Below are 19,930 nucleotides of genomic sequence, written 5' to 3' on the forward strand. Positions count from 1 at the left end.
GGGCTCCTCAGAGAAACCCAGTCTTAAGTAGATGAAAATTCTCTTCACAATCTCTACAACTTGTCTATAAATCCAAAGCTATGCTAAAAGAAGTGTTCATTAGAAATGTTTTAAAAGGAGCCAGGTGTAAAGGTACATACATGCCTTTAATCCAGTAGAAGCTGTTCAAGGCTAACATGGTTTGCACAGTAAATTCTAGGCAAGCCAGAATTAGGTAATGAGAGGCTATATCTCAAGAACCCACCCCTCACCCCCATCAAAAGAAAAAAAGAAACTTTTCAAAGGGTCTGGATTAGTGAATGAGCCGTTGCCTAGCATGCGTGTGGAGGCCCTAGGTTCAATCCGTAGTACTTGAAAAGCAAAAAAACAAAAGACAAAAATAAAAGAAACATGGATGGTAGGCCAAAATTGGGATCCATCACAAGGGGAGTCCTGGGGCCCTGACACTGTTACTAATACTGTGGTGTGCTTGCAGACAGGAGCCTAGCATGGCTTCCCTCTGAGAGGCCCAACAAGCAATTGAAAGAGTCAGATGCAAATGCTAGCATTCAACCTATGGATGGAAGCCAGTGACCCCTGTGGTTGAACTGGGGAAAATCTGGAAGAAGCTGAGGAGGAGGGTGACCCCATAGGAAGACCAGCAGTCTCAACTGACCTGGATCCCAGAGATCTCTCAGACACTGAGCCACCAACCAGGCAGCATACCCCAGCTGATATGAGGCCCCAACACAATATACACAGCAGAGGGCTACCTGGTTTGGCCTCAGTGAGAGAAGATGCACCTAACCTTTGAGCGACTTGAGGCCCCAGGGAATGGGGAGGCCTGGTGGGGTGGGGTTGGGGACATCCTCTTGGAGACCAGTAGGGGCAGAGGAGAGGGAGGTATGGTATGGGGAGTGGTCAGGGGCAGACCAGGAGGGGGATGAAGTCTGAACTGTAAAAAAGGATTAAAGAATAAAAATAAATTTTAAAAAAATTTTTTAAAGAAACATTTTAAAATATTAGGACATGGGTGATATAAAGGAGAAAATAGAAGAAATATAGGGGGGACCTTTAATTTGAGAGGGTAACATAGAAGAAGAGAGGAGGAGTGAGGAATGATAAATAATACTAAGTGCATTTGAAAAAGCCATAGAAAAACAATATCTTATGTTTACTTAAAGATATATATATGCTAGTTTAAATAAAGTCATAGCACTTGGGATGATAATGCCCCCCTACCAGAGCCATGACCTATCTTACAAAACTCTACTGCTAGGCACTGGAAAGCTCCCTTTGAGCTGTTGGCAAGGAGAGTCCAGGAGACACCACCACCACCACCACCACACACACACACACACACACACACACACACACACACACAAAATACTGACCCTGCCCTTGGCTGCCTCCCAGAACTTGAAGGCACAGCACACACTTTAGACATAGGGCTTGAAGGAACTGGACTGGAACTGACCTGGAAGCCCCCTCCCTGAGCACTAGGTTCTCCCAGTATGGAAAGGTGGATGCAGGAGGCACAGAGAGAAAAGCAGTTAGTAGTCCTACTCATCTGTAAAGCCTAGGGACAACAAGGACCAGCCTGTCAAGGCCTCACCAATGGTACAACGTGTCACTTGTACACTGGGGGTAACCGACAGATCACTAATAGGACTTACCAGGAAGGGGGAATTCACTCCAGGTAGTCTAAACCTAGCCAAGTATCTGTGGCTAGTGGGGTCATAGACCCTGAAAGAAAACCCACTATTCCCACTTGACTAAGCCACTACAGTTTCTAAATCCATTCTAAAAACTAATTTAGACCCACAGGTAAGTATCAATTTCACCCCTCAAAGATGCTTATTTTTGCAGTAGGTAGAGATGATTTCACAACTAGCCAAAATAAAGAGAACAAGCTAGCATGAGGTATCCATACAGAATTAATTTATCTATAACACAAAATCCATACCTAAGGTTCAGGGAACAACTCAGAAGAGGAAGGTGATAATGGTATATAAACCCTGTGAGGTGGTACATCATCAGGTTGGTCATCAAAGTCTCGGACTTTGGACCATTTCTGCATTTTGACTAAAGCTGCTCAAGCTGTATAGGTTAAACAAAGGTACCTTTAAATTACATAAAGAAATCCTTTAAAAAATTATTTAGGTTATACTAAGTACAGTCAAGTAATAAAATACTTAATATAGATCTTCAATATAATCTGCATAATTTAGATCTTTAGATGTCAATACAATAAAAGGAAATGACACCAAATGCCAAAACTGCACCTTAAAAAGCACCTAAAATTAAAGTAAAAAAGACATCACTGTCCCACCTCCCAGGTGTGCTCTTAGAACCGAAAGGTACTACACCCACCATCAGTCAAAGAACAGTGGGAAGGTTCACGCTCTAAGACCTTGTAAAGCAATTATAAACCAGTACAGACCAGTACCATTAAAGATGTGATCTGAAAAACCTAGGTTAGCTTCATAAGGCAGTCGAGCTGACTCCAAATCGTCCTGCCTCCATCTCCCAAGTGCTAGGTTTCCATGGACCACCATGTCTGGCAAACAGTATACCTTTTGATCAGATAATCCAGGACTCTTACAGGAAAACGTAAGTGGCAAAAGAAGTCAAACAATGCTGAATCCTGTGCCTAGCAGCACATACACGTTCAAGAAGCAGAGGCTGGACTGGGGATGTAAGTCTGTGGCACACCAGGTTCAACCCCAGCACAGCCAAAAGAAAAAATAAACTGTGGTTGAACAGTTGTTCTGCCTATCATCTCCTTCCCAAATGTTTTCTACCAAAGTACAGAACTCACACTAAAAAGTAACTCCAAAGACGTGCTACATATAGTACTTACGGATCATAATAAATCTTCAGGCATTCTCACTACAGTGAATATGTAAAAAGCCACTAAAGCAAGCTTAGTAGAGAAGCTTGAGGTGAGCGCACAAGCCAGTGAACACAGCAGAAGGAACTAACACTTTATAGTTCCCCGCTGAGACCCTCCATTTCATGAGTGAATAAACAACCCAATATAACCAAAACATTCCAATATTACCTGCTGAGAAAGGAGGAAAAACTCTATCAGCAACAGAGCTGGGGAAGGGTATTAGCAGAGCTTATTCTGTCTAAGGAACTATTAACTGCAAACACTTTTCAAATTGTGGATTGATCCATCAGAGACAATTTAGAGCCAGCAGCACAGCTCAGTGAGGAAAGGCAGCGAAGCCTAATGACTTGAATTTGATCTGAGGAACTCACATGGTGGAGAAAGAGAACCGACCTTCTAAAGATATTCTCTGACTTCCACATGTTCACTGTGCCAGGAGCACACACAATAGATAAATAAACACTGTGTAAAATCAATTTAATAGATCACCCAGCATATTTTTTCTAATAGTTTATTACACGTTACATGGATCATTTTGGGTTTCTCAACTTTCCAGCTTCTCTCACGTATGCAAGTATATGCACACAGAAGTCACAATGTAAAACGTAGCTTTACTGCAGCTCATGGTCCTTTCATACAGGAATCTCTAAAATGTTGGCCATTTCTAAGACCTACTGAAATATGCCTAAAATGTAATTAAAATGACTTCAAAACTTCCCTCGGCTAGGCCAAGTAATAGCTTCTAAGTAAAATGTTCTCCTAGTGCACAAGGTCCTGGGGTTGATCCCTACCACCCCCTTAAGGAACGCTCTGATAATTATAGGGAAAATGCTACTCACTACTGAATCTTTGTTTTGTACTTAGGAGTCTATGAAGAATTAATCCTCTACAAAATAATTTGAAAATATATAGTAATTTGGGGAAGACATTTCTAAAATGTCTAAGAAAACTGCACACAAACAAAAATACCCTAAAATAAGTATTACTAAATGAACAAGCTTAGTCCTCCTTAGAAACAGCATTTAAAAAAGCACATTATGAAGGCTCCTTTGTCTTCAGCATTTTTCTACATACTTCATCAAAACATACCTGTTCTTTTTCTTTCAGTAGTTGCTCAAAAGCAAGTGCCTTCTCTCTCATTGAATGGCATTCAAACTCTTTTTCTCGTAACATCATGGAAAACTTCATGTTCGTCTCTTGTAACGCCTGGTATTCTGTTTCCTTCCCCTTGGATGCTTCTACTATTTTTTCATTTTCCCCTTTTAATTTAGAAATGTCCAATTCTAAAATCAATATTCTCTCCTTCAAATTTGTCACTGCCTGCCTCAAAAGCTCGTTTTCATTCACTTTGTTAGCAAGGTTTTCATTTGAAGAATGTAATTGGTCACTTTTGGCTTTGATTAAGAGGTCTTTTTCCTTAAGCAAATTTTGTAAAACCTCTTGTTTTTCCTTCAGCTGCTTAATTTCTGAATCGGCTTGCTCGTGTTCTTTTCTTTCTACCTCCGAGGAAGCAGCAACGGAGTCAGACAGTCTATGATTGTTTTCCTGGAGCGTTCTAATTGTGGCATCTTTCTCCTGCAGTGATTTTCTCAGATCTTCTACTTCTTGTTGAAGCAACTGAGAAGACTCATGTGGCTCAGAAGACTGGCTTGCTCTAAGAGGCTCTGCTGCCTGAAAGGTAAGTGATGAGCCAGAGGAGAGCTGGGGAGACATAATATCAAGTTTTCCTAAAAGAAGGTCCTTGGTATTACAAAGCTGCCCTATGCTATGCTGAACTTGTGCCAATTCCTGCCCAAAGTTCTTAAGTTTGGTTTCATTCTGCTCATAACTTTGGATCAGGCCTGTGTAGTCCACTTGCAGTTTAGAATTGTTATCACTGTCAACCGAAACTTGTGCCTGAAGTTGATGAAGTTCTTCCTGAAGCTGGGCAGACTCATGCTGCATGTTCTGGACGGTGGTCATCACTTGTTGTTTCCACTCCTCCATTTTCTTCACCTGCTGCTTCAGTTTATCCCGCTCCTGTAAGAGCTCCTCAAACTGGTTACTGTTAACCCCTCCAGCCTCACTACCCGTGCCAGAGGTCTGCAGGACTGTCAGCAGGGTCTGGCACTTCTGACTCAGTGCATCGATCTCAATGTCCTTTTCTCGAATGATCCGGGATAAATTCTGAATAGTTTCTTTAAACATATCTTGACCGCTACTTTCAAATCTAGTGGACATTTTTTTATTCTCATCTTGCAACTTAATAAGGGCCGCTTCTTTGGCACTAATAATATCGATCACCTTATGATATTCTGTTTTTAGCTGGCTATTTTCCCTTGTCTTCTCATTCAAAATAACCATCACTTTCTCTCTTTCCATAGCGTATGCATGCAGCTGCTGCTGAAGGTACACAACATCCTGTGAGTAGGAAGCGGAGGAGATCCTGGCATGAAGAGCCTGTATCTCCAAGTCCTTCTGCTGGATGATCTGCGTGAGCTTGCCGACCTCGTCTCTGGACAGCTGATCAATCTGTTTAGTTAGCGAGATATTCTTTTCATTCAGAAGCTTGATCTCCAGCTCCCTCTCCTTTATCCCCTTCACTAACCTTTCTGTCTCGGCTTTAGAGAGATCATGTTTTTCACTTCCATTTTCTATATTAAGGCTCTGAACTTTTGTTTCTTGAAAAATATCAGAATTCTCTGTTTGACTATCCTGCCTTTCTTCATGCAACTGGGCTTTTATTTGTTCAATTGTTTTTTGCAAGTTCTTAATTTCCTCATCTTTTTCTAAAAAGAGTCGTGTGTGTGAGATACTCATTTGTTCATGCTGGTATTTAAACTCATCCATTTCTTTCTTCTGCTCCTGTAGAGACTGGAGTAGCTGCAGCTTACTCTGGTTTTGATCTTCAATCATCTTCTGGTGATGTTTAATTTCTTCTTCCAGATGACCCTTGATTCTGTGCAGCTGAGACAGCTCAGATTCCAGCTCGGTGGTGCTGTCAAGGGTTCTGGGCTCAGGCACGGGCACTACCCGACTCTGCTGCTCCCGAAGCCGCTCCAGCTCCTCTTGCAAGTGATTGTTCTCTTCTTTCATGGATCCGAGACTTCTATCCTTTTCTTCTATGGTCTGCCTTAAAGTCTCATTTTTCCTTAAGGTCTGAGCACATTTGTCTAATTCCTTCTGCAGTTCTGAACTTTTTTCTTTGAGTTTCACAATACAAATCTCTTTCTCGTTTATAAGTTGTGTCAATTGTCTCTGCTCTTCTAAACTAGATGACAAAGTCTCCTTGGTTCGTTTATGATCAGTATCCATTTGCTCAATACTTTTTTTGAGTTCTGCTATTTCAAAGTCTTTTTCCTGATTGAGTTGAATTAAGCGCTCCTGTTCGGGGCTGCACGCGCTGGACAGTTCCTGGACAGTTAGCTCGTACTTCTGCTCTTCTTCCAACACCCGCTTTTCAGCTCGACACAGCTCTGTTTCTAGCGGGGCCTTTTCCCATTCCAGCATAGCAGTTTTTTCCAGAGAAATCTGCTTGTTGCCAGCAACAGATTCTTCCAACTGATTTCTTACCTCTTCATATGCTTCAAGCAACTCCTCATTTTCTGTTCTGAGATCAAAAGCAACTTGCTCTAAATGTTCATTGAGCTGTTCTACTTCTGAAAGATTTTGCTTTAAATTTTGAACTTGAGTTTCCCCTTCTTTAAGTAAGTCATCCTTCAAGTTACTGCTGGAGCCCTGGGCTTGGGACTGAGTTAACTCACTCCTGACTGTGGACAGCTCCTCTTCATTTTGTCTGATGTGTTCCCTCAGTTCATGGTTCTCCTTCTGAATGGCAAAATTGTTTTTCTCTGATTTACTTAGCTGATCTACTAAATCTTCTACTTTATCTTCAAGCTTCTGTTTGGTTAACTGTAAATCACTTAGGGCCTGTTCACTGTGAGTTAGCTTTTCTTTCTGTACGTTTAACTCTTTAATAATATTCATTTTATCATCTTCAAGTTGATGGGTTCTCTGCTTTTCACCATCTAGCTCTTCTTTCAGTTTCTTGATGACACTATCTCCTTCACTTTGTTGTTTTGACAGCTGATCTTTTATCAAAATCACATGCTGAAAGAAAAATTAATTTACACAGTAACTGTTCTCATGTTAGAGTTGAAACAAACTTTATAAAATTTCATATATAATAGACTAATAATCTAATAATTTTAATCTACTCAAAAAACAACTTTCTATCCCACCATATCTCACAAAATAACTTACAAAAAGTCAATGTTATCTTTTAGAAGTAAGAATCTAAAATTAAAAAAAACTCTAGCTTTTTTAAGCATTATACATATTCTGTTTCCAACTTTTAAATGTGAGAGCAGGCTTCAACAAACAGTAGCCCACAGCTGCTGCCTGTCTATGTGTAGCATTCACAAAGCCGTGCTAACTTGTTCACATCCCCCAACTCAGAGCTGAATAGCTTCAAATCCAAACACACTGTAGTAACTTTGAAGACAAAGGTAAGTCTCTTATCAGATCATAAACAAATAAAATATGAAACCACAAAATACTGCCCCTGTCTAATAGTTCAGCACCTAGACGACTGACTGAAGTGCGCCCCTCAGGCCTCATCACACAGAGTGCACTGTTACCTTAGTAGCCTCTTGGTTCTGCTTGTCCAGTTCTTCTAATTCAGCCATAAGAATTTCATTTTCATGAATACTCTGGTTCAGTTCTTGCTCCTTCGCCTCCAGGTTATGTTTTAAGTCATGTACTTGAGAAAACAAATCTAAGTCCCTTGTAGCTGTACTTTTAATGACTTCATATTCACTGCTCAGTTTGGAAAGTGATATCTGAAGTTCTTCCTTAAAGGAAAGGGAAAAAGAGCATAAACTATCATTCAGGAAGAGACCTCAAAAGGTCAAGCATACAGACATAAATAAACATGCCCACGCCGTTTCTCCTAACTCCTTTGTCCTGGAACCATGCCACAGCCTCCCGTCATGTAGTTTTGCTTACAGCTCCAATGAGAACACTTCTACAACTCTGTATTCACTTTCTAGCTCTACCTTCTTTGCAGAGGACCATTCTCAGTGCAGAGCCTTTTCTAGTCCCTAAACCCATGCTGACCACACACAATTTTATTAAAAGCCCCCAACCTCCCAGCTATTTATTTCCACTCTCTAATACCCAGCCAGACTAAATAAAATTGAAAAATAAATCAGTACTTAATCAAACTATAGCTCTAATTAGAAAATAGAAGTCATCCTCTCTCATGAAAGGAACTTCCTAATGATGATTCCGCTGGAATACAAAACTTTCTCTTAACTGCAGAATATACCTCTCTGCTTCCGTTACCTCTGAGCAAGCATTCCCACAGACCCAACGGTACTAAACATGGACCTACACGGGCACTAATAGTCTACTGTGTAATAACGACTTTCCTGAAAACCTAAAAAATTAGACAGTTCTCTATGACTCAACATCATTTTCCCACAATTACGTCTGTTATACATTTTGTACCAATATAAAGCCATCTTAAATTGAACTTTTCTTGGATCTACTTTGAAAGAAATAATCTCAATTTCCTTTAAAAAAAAAATAATTCCATGGAAGGGGTCTATAAAACTGTATGAGAGTATGTCTATCACCTTTCTCATTTCCTTCCAATCAAAATGATAATTCTGAGCCAGATGTGGGGGCTAATGCCTGTCACCCCAGTACTTATGGGGCTAGACTGAGGAACTGCTATAAATTTGAGACCAGCCTGAGGCTATATAGGGAATAACGGGACAGGACAGTCTAGGATACAGAGTGAGATCTTATCTCAAAAACAGTAACAAAAAGGAGATGATAGGGAGAGACAGCCCAGCAGGTCAGAGGCCTTGCTCTTATAGAGGACTCAAGCTTGGGTCCTAATACTACAACTGCCTGTAACTGGAGTCTCACGCATCTGATCTCTTTGGCCTCAATAGGCACCAAACATGCGTGTGGTACACAAACTACATGCAGGCAAAACACTTATACACATAAAACAGAAATATGTAAATTGTAAAAAAGGAAGAAAGAAAAGGAAGAACATATTTTCTTAAATCTTCCTAAAGTTATTTGTCCATTTAGGAGAACCACAACTAATTTTTTTCAGGTTGATCAGAAAAGCATAGATACATCTGGCATTACTAAGTGTATAAAAACACAAATCAGGGAAGCATTACAATGAATACTAACATCACAAGAAAGGAGAAATAGTTATCAGAAAACTGAAAATATAAGAAAAGTCAGCAGGCCCGTCAGCATATGTGAAGAGGTCTACAACCTCAAAGTGTACTTGAGCCAGTTAGATAAAGAGCAGGACTCGGTGGGAACAAAACCAGAAGACGTATGTACACAGCAATAAAGACAGCAACAGTGAGTCACTGCTGCTATTCCACAGACAGAATGAATGGCAGAAAATATCTCTCACCATGTCCAGGGCTGTACACAAACAACTTAGAATTGAAAGACCTATCATGTCTCTGAGAGTACTGCCTATATGCTGATGTGAAAAGAAGCTGAAACTAAAATGTCTAGGGATATAAAAACAGTGTATATGGTACGGTAACACTGGCATTTTTTAAGGATATATATGCAAAGCCAGACATGTATTAACATATAAATACTAACAATGTAATTAATATTTTCTTTATAATATAGAAAAGTATTCTAGGGATTTTTAACACAGATTGTCTCTGGGAAAGACGCCATGTAACAAAGGTATAAGTTTTCAGCATGTATTACTAAATACATTCACCCATAAAAACATATTATTTTAAAAAATTCACAATTTAAACTGAGTTCAAATTCTAGTCTTTAATTCAATTTCTAGCTGCCTCTATCAAAGTATCTGTCATTGATAAAAAATTAATTCCCAGAGACACAAACATACTGCTTCTCCCTACTAAACAGTGTATCTATCATGGCACTCTACCCCATCTTTGCTACTAACACATACAAAAAAAGATTCCACTTCTAACAGCAAAACTACCCTTCTTTACTGCTCACCAATATTCTTATTCCTACCCACCAAGATGGCTCTCCGCCTGCCTATGTAGGTGCTGCTGTAGGGACTCCATCAGAAACCATTTCTTTTCTGCTTCTATCCGTACGCCCACTGGTTTCTGTTTACGCATATACTCTGGCCAACCTCTCACACTCTGAACCTTGCCCAGCTCCTCCAACCTGGCTTGGCAAGCATATCAATGAGCTCAGACTCTATCACTAAACATTCCACTGTCCTAGAAACTGACACATGCTGTGACCTATGTCACACACCATATTAATTCCACCCATCTTAACAGCACCTACCTTTTCTTGACTCAATAAAGACTTCTCTTTTTCTAAAGTTTGGACACACATTTGAAGTTTCTGATTGTCTTCAGCAAGACTGATATCCTATGAAAATGTTAAAGTATTTTCAGATAACAGAATTTTCAACTTACAAGAAAGCAATCTGGTTACATAATTGTCCAGTTCTACTCAGTATATCTCTAATAGCATCTAAAGATTAAAATAATTCAGTTGGACAGTTTAGAATTAGTCCATCATTTAGACATCCTTTCATTCATAACATTAAAAAAAAAAAGCCAGGCAGTGGTGGCGGACACCTTTAATCCCATCACTTAGGAGGCCCCTTAGATCTCTAAGACTTTGGGCCAGCCTGATCTACAGTCTGTCCTACAGTTTTAGGATAGCAAAAACTACATAGTAAAATCCTATCTCAAAAAATTTTTAAAAATTAAAAAAAACAAAAAAACAAAAAAAAACAAAAAAACAAAAAAAAACAAAAAAACAAAAACAAACCAATGTGTGTTTACAAAATAATTTGAACTAAAACACAGCTAAGGGCCAGTGATGACTCAGCAAGTAAAGGCACATGCTGCGCAAACCTGGCATCATGTTTGATAGCAGGAATCCACGTAAAATTGGAAGGAGCCGCCACACGTGTGCACACACACACACACACACACAAACATAAAACAAAAAGTTACCTGGTTTAAACTACTTAGTCTCATTATTTCATTTTCAGCATCTGTAAAAACAATGTATTAATCTGACATTACTTAGAATATTTGAATAACTGCCTCCCACATTAAACTCAGAGGTATAGTACGCGAAGTATATTTATAGACACAACAGCAAGCAGTTGCAGGCTGATGGTTTGAAATAAAGACCACTTCTGCCATTCTCTATTCCCGTGATGACTGTAACAAGTAAGCTATGAGTTTAAAACCACGCAGAAAGCCAGTGCTTTAGGAAAGTGTAAGAATTATCACTGTGCTCTGGATGAGGCACTAACCTACTGTCCTGATAAAAATAGTATCAATTATGTTTCAAAATACATCCCATTAGTTTGAATAGTATAAGGTGTACGATTGTTATTTAAAACAAACAAACAAACAAACAAAAAAACCTTGAAAAGCAATAAGTAAAAATTTACACCGTAACAGTATAGTTATCTAATCACCTTAGATAAAGCAATTTAATACTACTGTACTACATACAGATCCATAGAGAAGAAAGGTTCTGGAAGAGGAACCCAGAGACAGAATAACATGAGAGCAGCTGAAACAATTCATTTACCACTCATTCTAAGACAACTGAGCATTTATGACAAAGACAGCGTTAGCTCTGTGAGCTTACACTTCAGAACAGAATTGTGGTAGGAACAAGTAAGCAATGACTGCCTACAGTGTGAAACAGCAAGCACGACCACTGTGAGGGAGAGCATCTAGTCCTGACTGGGTGGGAACAAAGCGGCCCTGCAAGAGGCAACACAGGTCCTCCTCCTCTTCTTTGGTGCAGGTAAGACCTCCACTGGGTCAATGTAACATTAGTTGGCCAAAAGAAAACTAGGGACAGTATCCAGACAACGCAGCAAAACTAAGGAGAAAGAGCTAAGACAATACTGACTGAAGGAACCACAGAGTCCACTATGGCTAAGTTACAAAGCTGGGAGATGGGAATAAACTGAGAAAGTAAATGCAGACCAGAAGACCAGACGCATCACATTTAAGTATCAAAGCTCAGAGTGCATCTTCAAGTTCCCATAAAGCCATAAAGTACTATAAAGTAGGGGCTTTGCACTTCTAAAACTTTATTCTAGCTGCATAATAGAAAGAAAAAGATACACTGAAGAATAACAGGAACCAGAGAATAAACAGCCAATACTGTTCTAACACTCACATGGGAACAGATGCTGTTCAAAAGGAAAGTCTGCAGACGATAGTAGCTCACAGAGCCCACACAACTACTCCATCCCCACAGGTAAGATAATACTATTACCTAACCCAACCATCTTGATTTTAAAGAGTGATTTGCATGTGTGAGTCTATCTGCATGCGTACTCACAGGCCAAGAGAGGGTGTTTTGTATCTCCTCCACTGTCCCTCGCCACCTATCTAGTAGTCTTAATTTAAGGCAGGGTGTCTTCCTGCAGCCGACTCCTGTTTCTAGGCCAGGACGGTAGCCAGCAATCCTGTTTCCTTCCCCTCAAAGCTCAGGTTATAGGCTCACACGGTATGCTCAGGCTGATATTTGGATGATGGGATCCAAAGCCCCATCCTCATAACTGCTCAGCAAGTACTTATAATAACTGAGTTGCCTCTCCAGGCCCCAACTCTGTTGTTCTTAACCATTTTTCTGCTTACTCCATTAAGAGAACCGTAACAGTTAACTCAGCAAATAAGCAGTTATTTCCTGACTGAAGTAATTCCACGGTTATAGAAATGGGAAAAGAGGGAAGGACTAGGAGAGTGGCTCTACTGTTAACCAGACTCAAGAAGCTCACTCAATATGGTAAGAAAATACACTTAAAATGAGCAGAGCTTGAGCCGGGCGTGGTGGCACACGCCTTTAATCCCAGCACTCAGGAGGCAGAGGCAGATGGATTTCTGAGTTTGAGGCTAGCCTGGTCTACAAAGTGAGTTCCAGGACAGCCAGAGCTATACAGAGAAACCCTGTCTCAAAAACCTAAATAAATAAATAAATAAATAAATAAATAAATAAATCGAACATAGCTCCTTGGAGGTCCAGATCCCCCTCTGAACTACCTTCCCTTTACCCAAGTGGCAGCTCCCAGTGCTGAAGCACTTAGGAAACCCTGGTCCTGGGGGATGCAATCCTGAGTATCACTCACACAGAAAGAAATCAAGGAACTAAAAACTACAGAACATGGTTGACTTCTAGAATTCTGCTTTCCAGAGGCTAGGGAAGGAATGCAAGGAAGGGAGAGGAGAAGATAATCTCATGTTAAATGTAATTTTAGGTTGAAATCCATGTTATATATAGTTTTGGCCATTGAGGTCAGGAGCTCATGATATACTGGCATATAGGACACAGATAAAGGTGTTCACAAGCACACAGAACTGGACACTTTCAGAGCAGGAGTGTATGAGTTCATAGAGTTTGTACTAAAGGGGACCAAACGCACAATACGATGCATCTTCTCAGCTGAGGAGCTCCCTCCCGCTCTTTCCTGCTATGGCTGGATACGGACTGGGCTCTGTCTGCTTCCTTTAGTACTCATTCCCGCTCTTTCCTGCTATGGCTGGATACGGACTGGGCTCTGTCTGCTTCCTTTAGTACTCATTCCCACTCTTTCCTGCTATGGCTGGATACGGACTGGGCTCTGTCTGCTTCCTTTAGTACTCATTCCCGCTCTTTCCTGCTATGGCTGGATACGGACTGGGCTCTGTCTGCTTCCTTTAGTACTCATTCCCACTCTTTCCTGCTATGGCTGGATACTGACTGGGCTCTGTCTGCTTCCTTTAGTACTCATTCCCTAATGGAAGAATCTGGGCTCTGATTAGTTACAGACAGTACTCAGTTCTGTCTACATTAAAGAAACAGACCAACGCTTTTGAATAAATAACAATCGTATACCCACAATCTCTCAGCAATCTACCTGGCTTTCTGAATCACTAACTTCTATGTAAACACCTAAAAGAATAAGGAAGGCAGACCAAGGACATCCTGCTAATCCTTACCCACTACTAGCAGACAAGTATTTGGTGCAGAATCCAAACCCCACAATTCTATTCTAATTACATAATCATGTCCATAAACTTAATTTCCATAAACCTTGCAATTATTCAAGTGCTTGTCTCTAAAAAGACCTAGTGTGCCAAGAAACACCAATGTTAAGTTCCAAACGCTTTATACCAGTCAAAGCTTGCTGCAATCTCAGGACCTCTGCATCTGAGGAGCTGTGTGGGAGGATCGTCTCCTCCTCCTCCGTCGCAGCATCACTCTGCCGCAGAGCACTCTGCTGGGCTTCACTGAGTTCCAGCTTCAAGCGCTCACACTGCTCAGTCATCTGTCTCTTTTCCTCTTCCAGCCGCTCTTGTTCATTTTTCCAGACTTCCTGGTCATGTTCTGCAGAAGACAATCTTTTATGTATCTCTTTTATTTTATTCTCAAGGTCTTCGATTTGTTTGGTAGATTCTACTTTTTCCATCTGTAAGATCTGAATAGTGTTTTGCATCTCATACACTTTAGAGTGATCAGTTACCGTAACTCCTGAGCCACCTAAAACATAAAAAAACCAAGAGGAATCAAATGTCAAATTCCAAAACATAAATTGCTGGATATATATAATATAGACTTAAGAGTGTTTAGAACCTGGACAGCTTAAATTACTAGAATTTTAAATCAATAAAAAGTCAAATACTTCATTTGAACTACTAAGTCTATATATTTGAGTTTAAAAAAAGGTAAAAATATCTTTCTTTTTTTTTTTTTTTTTTGCTGTAGTGTTATCAGCAAACAATGCAAAGCAATCCATGAACTGTAAGTTATTTATATAAGTGCCAAGGGCTTTTCATGTCTACAGACCCAGAAAGCCATGGCATCGCTACAAACTTAGCAGTGAACAGAATGTGTCACTTTTTATTGTCTAAGGTTTATCATTTAAGAATGTCATCTACTCTGTGATGTTAGTAAACTCATAACCTTGCTGTAACAGATTTTCCAGTTCTTCGATACGCTCTTCATAGTCACTTAACTCCTCTCGATGCCGACGACTTATCTCTGTCAGTTTCTGTTGATGAGCATTCTGCAGGACTGACATCTCATGCTGATGGTCATCAATTTCCTGACTTCTGTTCTGTTTAAGTTCCTTAAACAACAGGAACAAAGTTAAGAATGTACATGATCAATAAATAATCCAAAAAAAGTCTTATTTCACTGTTTAAAAGTTCGTATTATTAAGATTGACTATCTGAACATATTAAAGCTAAAAAGCATTCAACCACAGTCCCCAAATTAGGAAAATTCTGATGGGTCCATGCCGCCTTAGAGTTTAAAAAGTTGTTCTATATTTAGTGGAGAAACATCAAGAATACAATGGAACAAAACATGGGTAAAATAATCCCTTATACCTGCAGCCAAGAGTATCTTCTTTTCTTTAGGACATATTCCCTCAATACTTGAGCCAAGAACCTGCCTTTGTTTTGTTGTTTTGAGTCAGGAATTTCTTGTTACATAGCTCTGGTTGGTCAGGAACTCAATACATAGCCCAGGCTTGCCTTGAGGTTATGATGATCCTCCTGCTACAGCCTCCCTAGGGCTTAGATTACATGTGCATAAAGGCACATCCAGCTTTCCGGCTTAGATCTTAGATCTTGAAAGCAGTGGGGTCACTGCCAACATCTGATAATGAGCACAGCTAGTCATGTTCTTATTCTTTGTAATACAGTGCAGGTTTCCAGCAGGGCCCTGGCGTTAGAGTGCTACGTGTATTGTTAGGTTCTGACATCTAAACTGTGAGACACCACCTTGCTCTTACAGACTCGATCCATACAGGTTTTCCTTCTGCTACTATTCTCTTGCTCAATTGTCCTCTACATATGCCAATAAACATCTCTCCAGGTCCTGATCTACACTTGTAACATAGCTTTATGCCAAAACTAAAAGTTCTATAACTGACTATAATTTAAAACAATTCTTGCCATGATAAATATATATAACCAAGGAAATAAAAGAAATTTGACAACAACAACAAAACCAGCAAAATTCTATCACTAAGGTAAAATAATTACTTACAGTAAAAGTTAGCATTCTAGTCAATATTCTTTAAGCTCAAACCTTTAAATTGTCATCAAACTGGGAATATGAGAGACAGAAAAACACACAGACTAAGGATTACTGAAAAAACATTTTAAGGCAAATGTTCTTGGATGTATTTTATTTATTTATTTATAAAACAGTTGAAAAATAGAACAGTGAGTGAGTATTATCATCTATACAATCATTTATAACTAAGAGTCCTAATTTGGTATATATATTTTATAATCTACAGATATTAGGTGCATAGCAGATATAACAATCAACAGTTTGATTTACCTTAATAATATTTTGTAGTTTGCAGATTTCAGTTTGATCAGAGCTTTGTGCTCCCTGCACCTTAGTCTAGAAAAAGAGTATTAAAAAATAATTGCACTGATTTTCTTTTTAAAAAACAAAATCACAAACTTTATTAAAAGTTTATTATTTGTAAAACAGGAGCATATCCGAGACATAGTCTGATTAAGAACTCCATACACTCTTCAAAGTCTTTATTATTACATAATAAATAAAAGATATCAGTTAAGACTCTATATAATTAAGGCTAATAATAGATCTAAAAAATAAAATTAAGATGGAAAAATAGAATGTTTCACTAATTAACCAAAATACAAATATGAGGATTACTAAGCAGCTTTCTAAGATGATAGAAAGTTCCCCAGTACTAATGCCACTAAACACCTTTTTAAAATGATTTTATGCCAGGCATAGTGACGCACGCCTTTAATCCCAGAACTTGGGAGGCAGAGGCAGAGGCAGGTGTATCTCTGTGAGTTCGAGGTCAGCCTGATCTACATAGTGAGTCCCAGAACAGGGAGCTATATGGTGACACCCTGTTTCAAAAAAAAAAAAAAAAAAAAAAAAAACCAATAACTAAATCCATATGATTTTAGGATGTAGCTCCATTAGTAGTAGGGCACCTGTGTAGCATTTAGGTATCCTTGATTATGAGCACAGCACTGCATAAAACCTGTAATGTTAGCACTTAGGGACAAGAGGATCCCAAGTTCAAGATCATCCTTGTCTACACAGGAAGTATGACATCAGCCTGAGAGACATGAGAGACTCTGTCTCAAAACAAAGTAATTTTGTCCATAAGATCTCTACCTTTCTTAGTACAGAATAATCTTTGGTTTGACCAAAACAACTTTTAGATTCCTTTCAAAGTTGTATATTGTCAGGGTTGGAGAGATGGCCTAGTGGGTAAGAATATGTTCTTCCAGGGCTTTCATCCAGTTCTCAGCATCTCAGTCAGGCAGCTCACAACAACCTGTAGACTCAAGCTTCAGGGATCTGAAGTTTCCGGACTTCTATGTACTCACATGCACAAATCTACACACACACACACAGCCTGCCTACCTACACACATTGAAAATTAAATTTTCTAAATATGTATACTGTTCATTGCCTTTAAAGTTTTAATTGATGCCTAGTAATTTTACATATTTGTAAGATACACTGTGATATTTCAACTCATGTACATACTATGTAATGTTCAAAGCAGGGTAGTTAGAATCATCACAAATGCTAATTGCAGTGACAGCATTCAAAATCCTCTCTTATAGATATTTTGAAATATACATTAGTACTATGCTCCACAGTCATCCTAGTAGACACCACCAGAACTCACGTCTCCCATGTATAGGTAATTCTGTATTTGAATTTATCAATCATCCCTCTCCACTGTTGCACTCATTTATCTTTAGTTAACATTTATTATATGACCTGTTTCTGAACCAAAGCTGTTCTAAGATTGAAAAGAAGAGCATATAATAGCAAGACTCCTACTCTCCAGTCAGAAGATGACTATCTGAGCAGGCGCAGCAGTGCACACCAACTCCTGCAGCTAGGCAAGGGGCTGAGAAAGGAAGACGGCAAGTTCACGCTAGCCTCAACAACAGAAATGGGGGTGGGGAGCAGCACAGGAAATGGGTGAGTCTCAAGATGAGACCTAGTATCAGAGCACTCGCCCTGCTTGCAGTGGCCCTCCTGTCAACCCTCGACGTGTGTGTGTGTGTGTCTGTGTGTGTGTGTGCGTGTAACCCCTCCTTACTCCACATACATAAAGCAACAAATAAAAGTTTAAAAATTAAGATATGATTCTCAGATTATCACAACTGCTTGGTACCTCTTTGAAGTTCCTAAGACCCTAAAATTGATACTAAATTGAAGTCTACACACACACAGGAAATCCATGCCATTATCAATGCTTCAGGTGATTCTTTATGTATAAAGTTTAAAAACACTGGCTTCAGAAAGAAAAGATGGACAGACAACCCTAGCTAACGTTTTAAGTATCACGGAAGTCCAACACAAAGTAAGCAAACAATTTTAATTGAGATGATTTTTCCTTTTTATAACTTGATTAAAAATATACATTCACAAGAAGATGTAAATATTTTGGATTTTCTAATTATTAAATATATTTGCATGCTATATTTCCCCCCCATATCAAGGATGTTAAATCCAAATGTCTATTGTCTACTGAAAACTTCCATAAATACATGTCTGGGTTCAAAACTTTTTAAGTAGATCAACCAATCTATCAATCTCTCTAAATTTGATCTATCTATCTATCTATCTATCTATCTATCTATCTATCTGAAATTTTTCCACACATCATACAGAAGAGAAAACTAAGGATGAAAGAGAAAGGGGACTTGACCAAAATCACTTTAAAAGTTGAATGCTGTATTAGAAAACAAATATAGCTTCTCTATTTGTCTAATCAAGAATTATTTCAAAAAAAAAAAAGAATTATTTCTAGTACAGACGCTCTCCCACAATAATACCAGCATTTTTACTTACTCATAGTTTTCACAGATTCATCCAAATTTTACCAACCTGAGCAATATGTCTCCAATGTCCAAGTTCAGATTCAAGTCTTGAAACTTCATTTGATAATCTGTTTATTTCTTGTTGTGATGAGATCACATCACCAAAGTCCATGTCGTCGTCATGGAAGGCTGACCCACGATGACTGATCCCATAGCTGAATGAAGATGGTGCACTGGCTGCTGGTGTGCTGCCAGATCCTGAGTGGGCTGACTGAGCAGCTGACTGCAGTCTGAGCAGTTCATCCTGTAGTGCGAGCTGCCTTGCTTTAAGGTGGTTGATTTCTTCCTATAGATGTATAATCCATGTTTTAGAGGAAGTATTTTTAAAATGCTTATTGACCTTTTTATAAATCCTAATGTTAAAAGGCATAAGGATGGGCTGGCGAGATGGCTCAGTGGGTGAGAGCACTGACTGCCCTTCCGAAGGTCCTGAGTTCAAATCCCAGCAACCACATGGTGGCTCACAAACACCCGTAATGAGATCTGATGCTTTCTTCTGGTGCATCTGAAGTCAGCTACAGTATACTTATGTATAATAATAAATAAAATCTTTGGGCCAGAGTGAGCAGGGACTGAGCGAGTAGAGTTGACTGGGGCGAGCAGGGCCGACCAGAGTGGGTAGAGGTCCTAAAATTCAATTCCCAACAACCACATGAAGGCTCACAACCATCTGTACAGCGACAGTGTACTCACATACATTAAATAAATAAATAAATAAATAAATAACTCTTCTTTTTAAAGGCATAATGATGACCTAATAATAGTATTCAACTAAGTGAACTCAGATCTTCCATATTACCTGAATTGTAAGACTGTTATTTGAAAAACAAATATAATGCCCATAAAGTGTAGATAATGTACCAAATAGCACGAAGTTAGGATTTCTCTCATATGTTAACTAAAGCAATGAATTTCTCAGTGGAAGTGAGTTTGCTATCTTCATAGTGTGAGTTCTCAGAACTCTGTTTATGATCATAAGACATGAAATAAAACAAGCTGTGTGACTTATACATTCAAAGCTTTCATGGAACTATCCTGCTAGGAATTCACAGATAAGTTAGGTAATTTACAACATGGCTGGATTTAGGCTTTAAATTGCCATGAATCAGCACTAACTTTGGTGGTCTCTACAATAGGACTCAAAGAATGC

The 19,930-nt window shown here is 39.2% G+C and overlaps 1 protein-coding gene across 2 annotated transcripts in view; it reads right to left on the reverse strand.

Annotated features, from left to right (window-relative positions):
- Trip11 (thyroid hormone receptor interactor 11) overlaps positions 1-19,930 on the reverse strand; it is a 72,330-nt gene that overhangs the window by 39,944 nt on the left and 12,456 nt on the right. For both annotated transcript variants that reach the window (XM_021178679.2, XM_021178681.3), the window contains exons 4-11: positions 18,788-19,066; positions 16,223-16,288; positions 14,831-14,996; positions 14,042-14,407; positions 10,870-10,910; positions 10,187-10,273; positions 7,495-7,707; positions 3,965-6,964 (exon numbers count right to left, since the gene is read on the reverse strand). In XM_021178679.2, coding sequence (XP_021034338.1) covers positions 3,965-6,964; positions 7,495-7,707; positions 10,187-10,273; positions 10,870-10,910; positions 14,042-14,407; positions 14,831-14,996; positions 16,223-16,288; positions 18,788-19,066 — 4,218 coding nt within the window. The remainder of the gene's footprint in view (positions 1-3,964; positions 6,965-7,494; positions 7,708-10,186; positions 10,274-10,869; positions 10,911-14,041; positions 14,408-14,830; positions 14,997-16,222; positions 16,289-18,787; positions 19,067-19,930) is intronic.

The sequence above is a fragment of the Mus caroli genome, unplaced genomic scaffold (genome assembly GCF_978045245.1).
Source record: "Mus caroli unplaced genomic scaffold, Mus_caroli_1 scaffold_14, whole genome shotgun sequence".
In the NCBI taxonomy this organism is placed as follows: domain Eukaryota; kingdom Metazoa; phylum Chordata; class Mammalia; order Rodentia; family Muridae; genus Mus; species Mus caroli.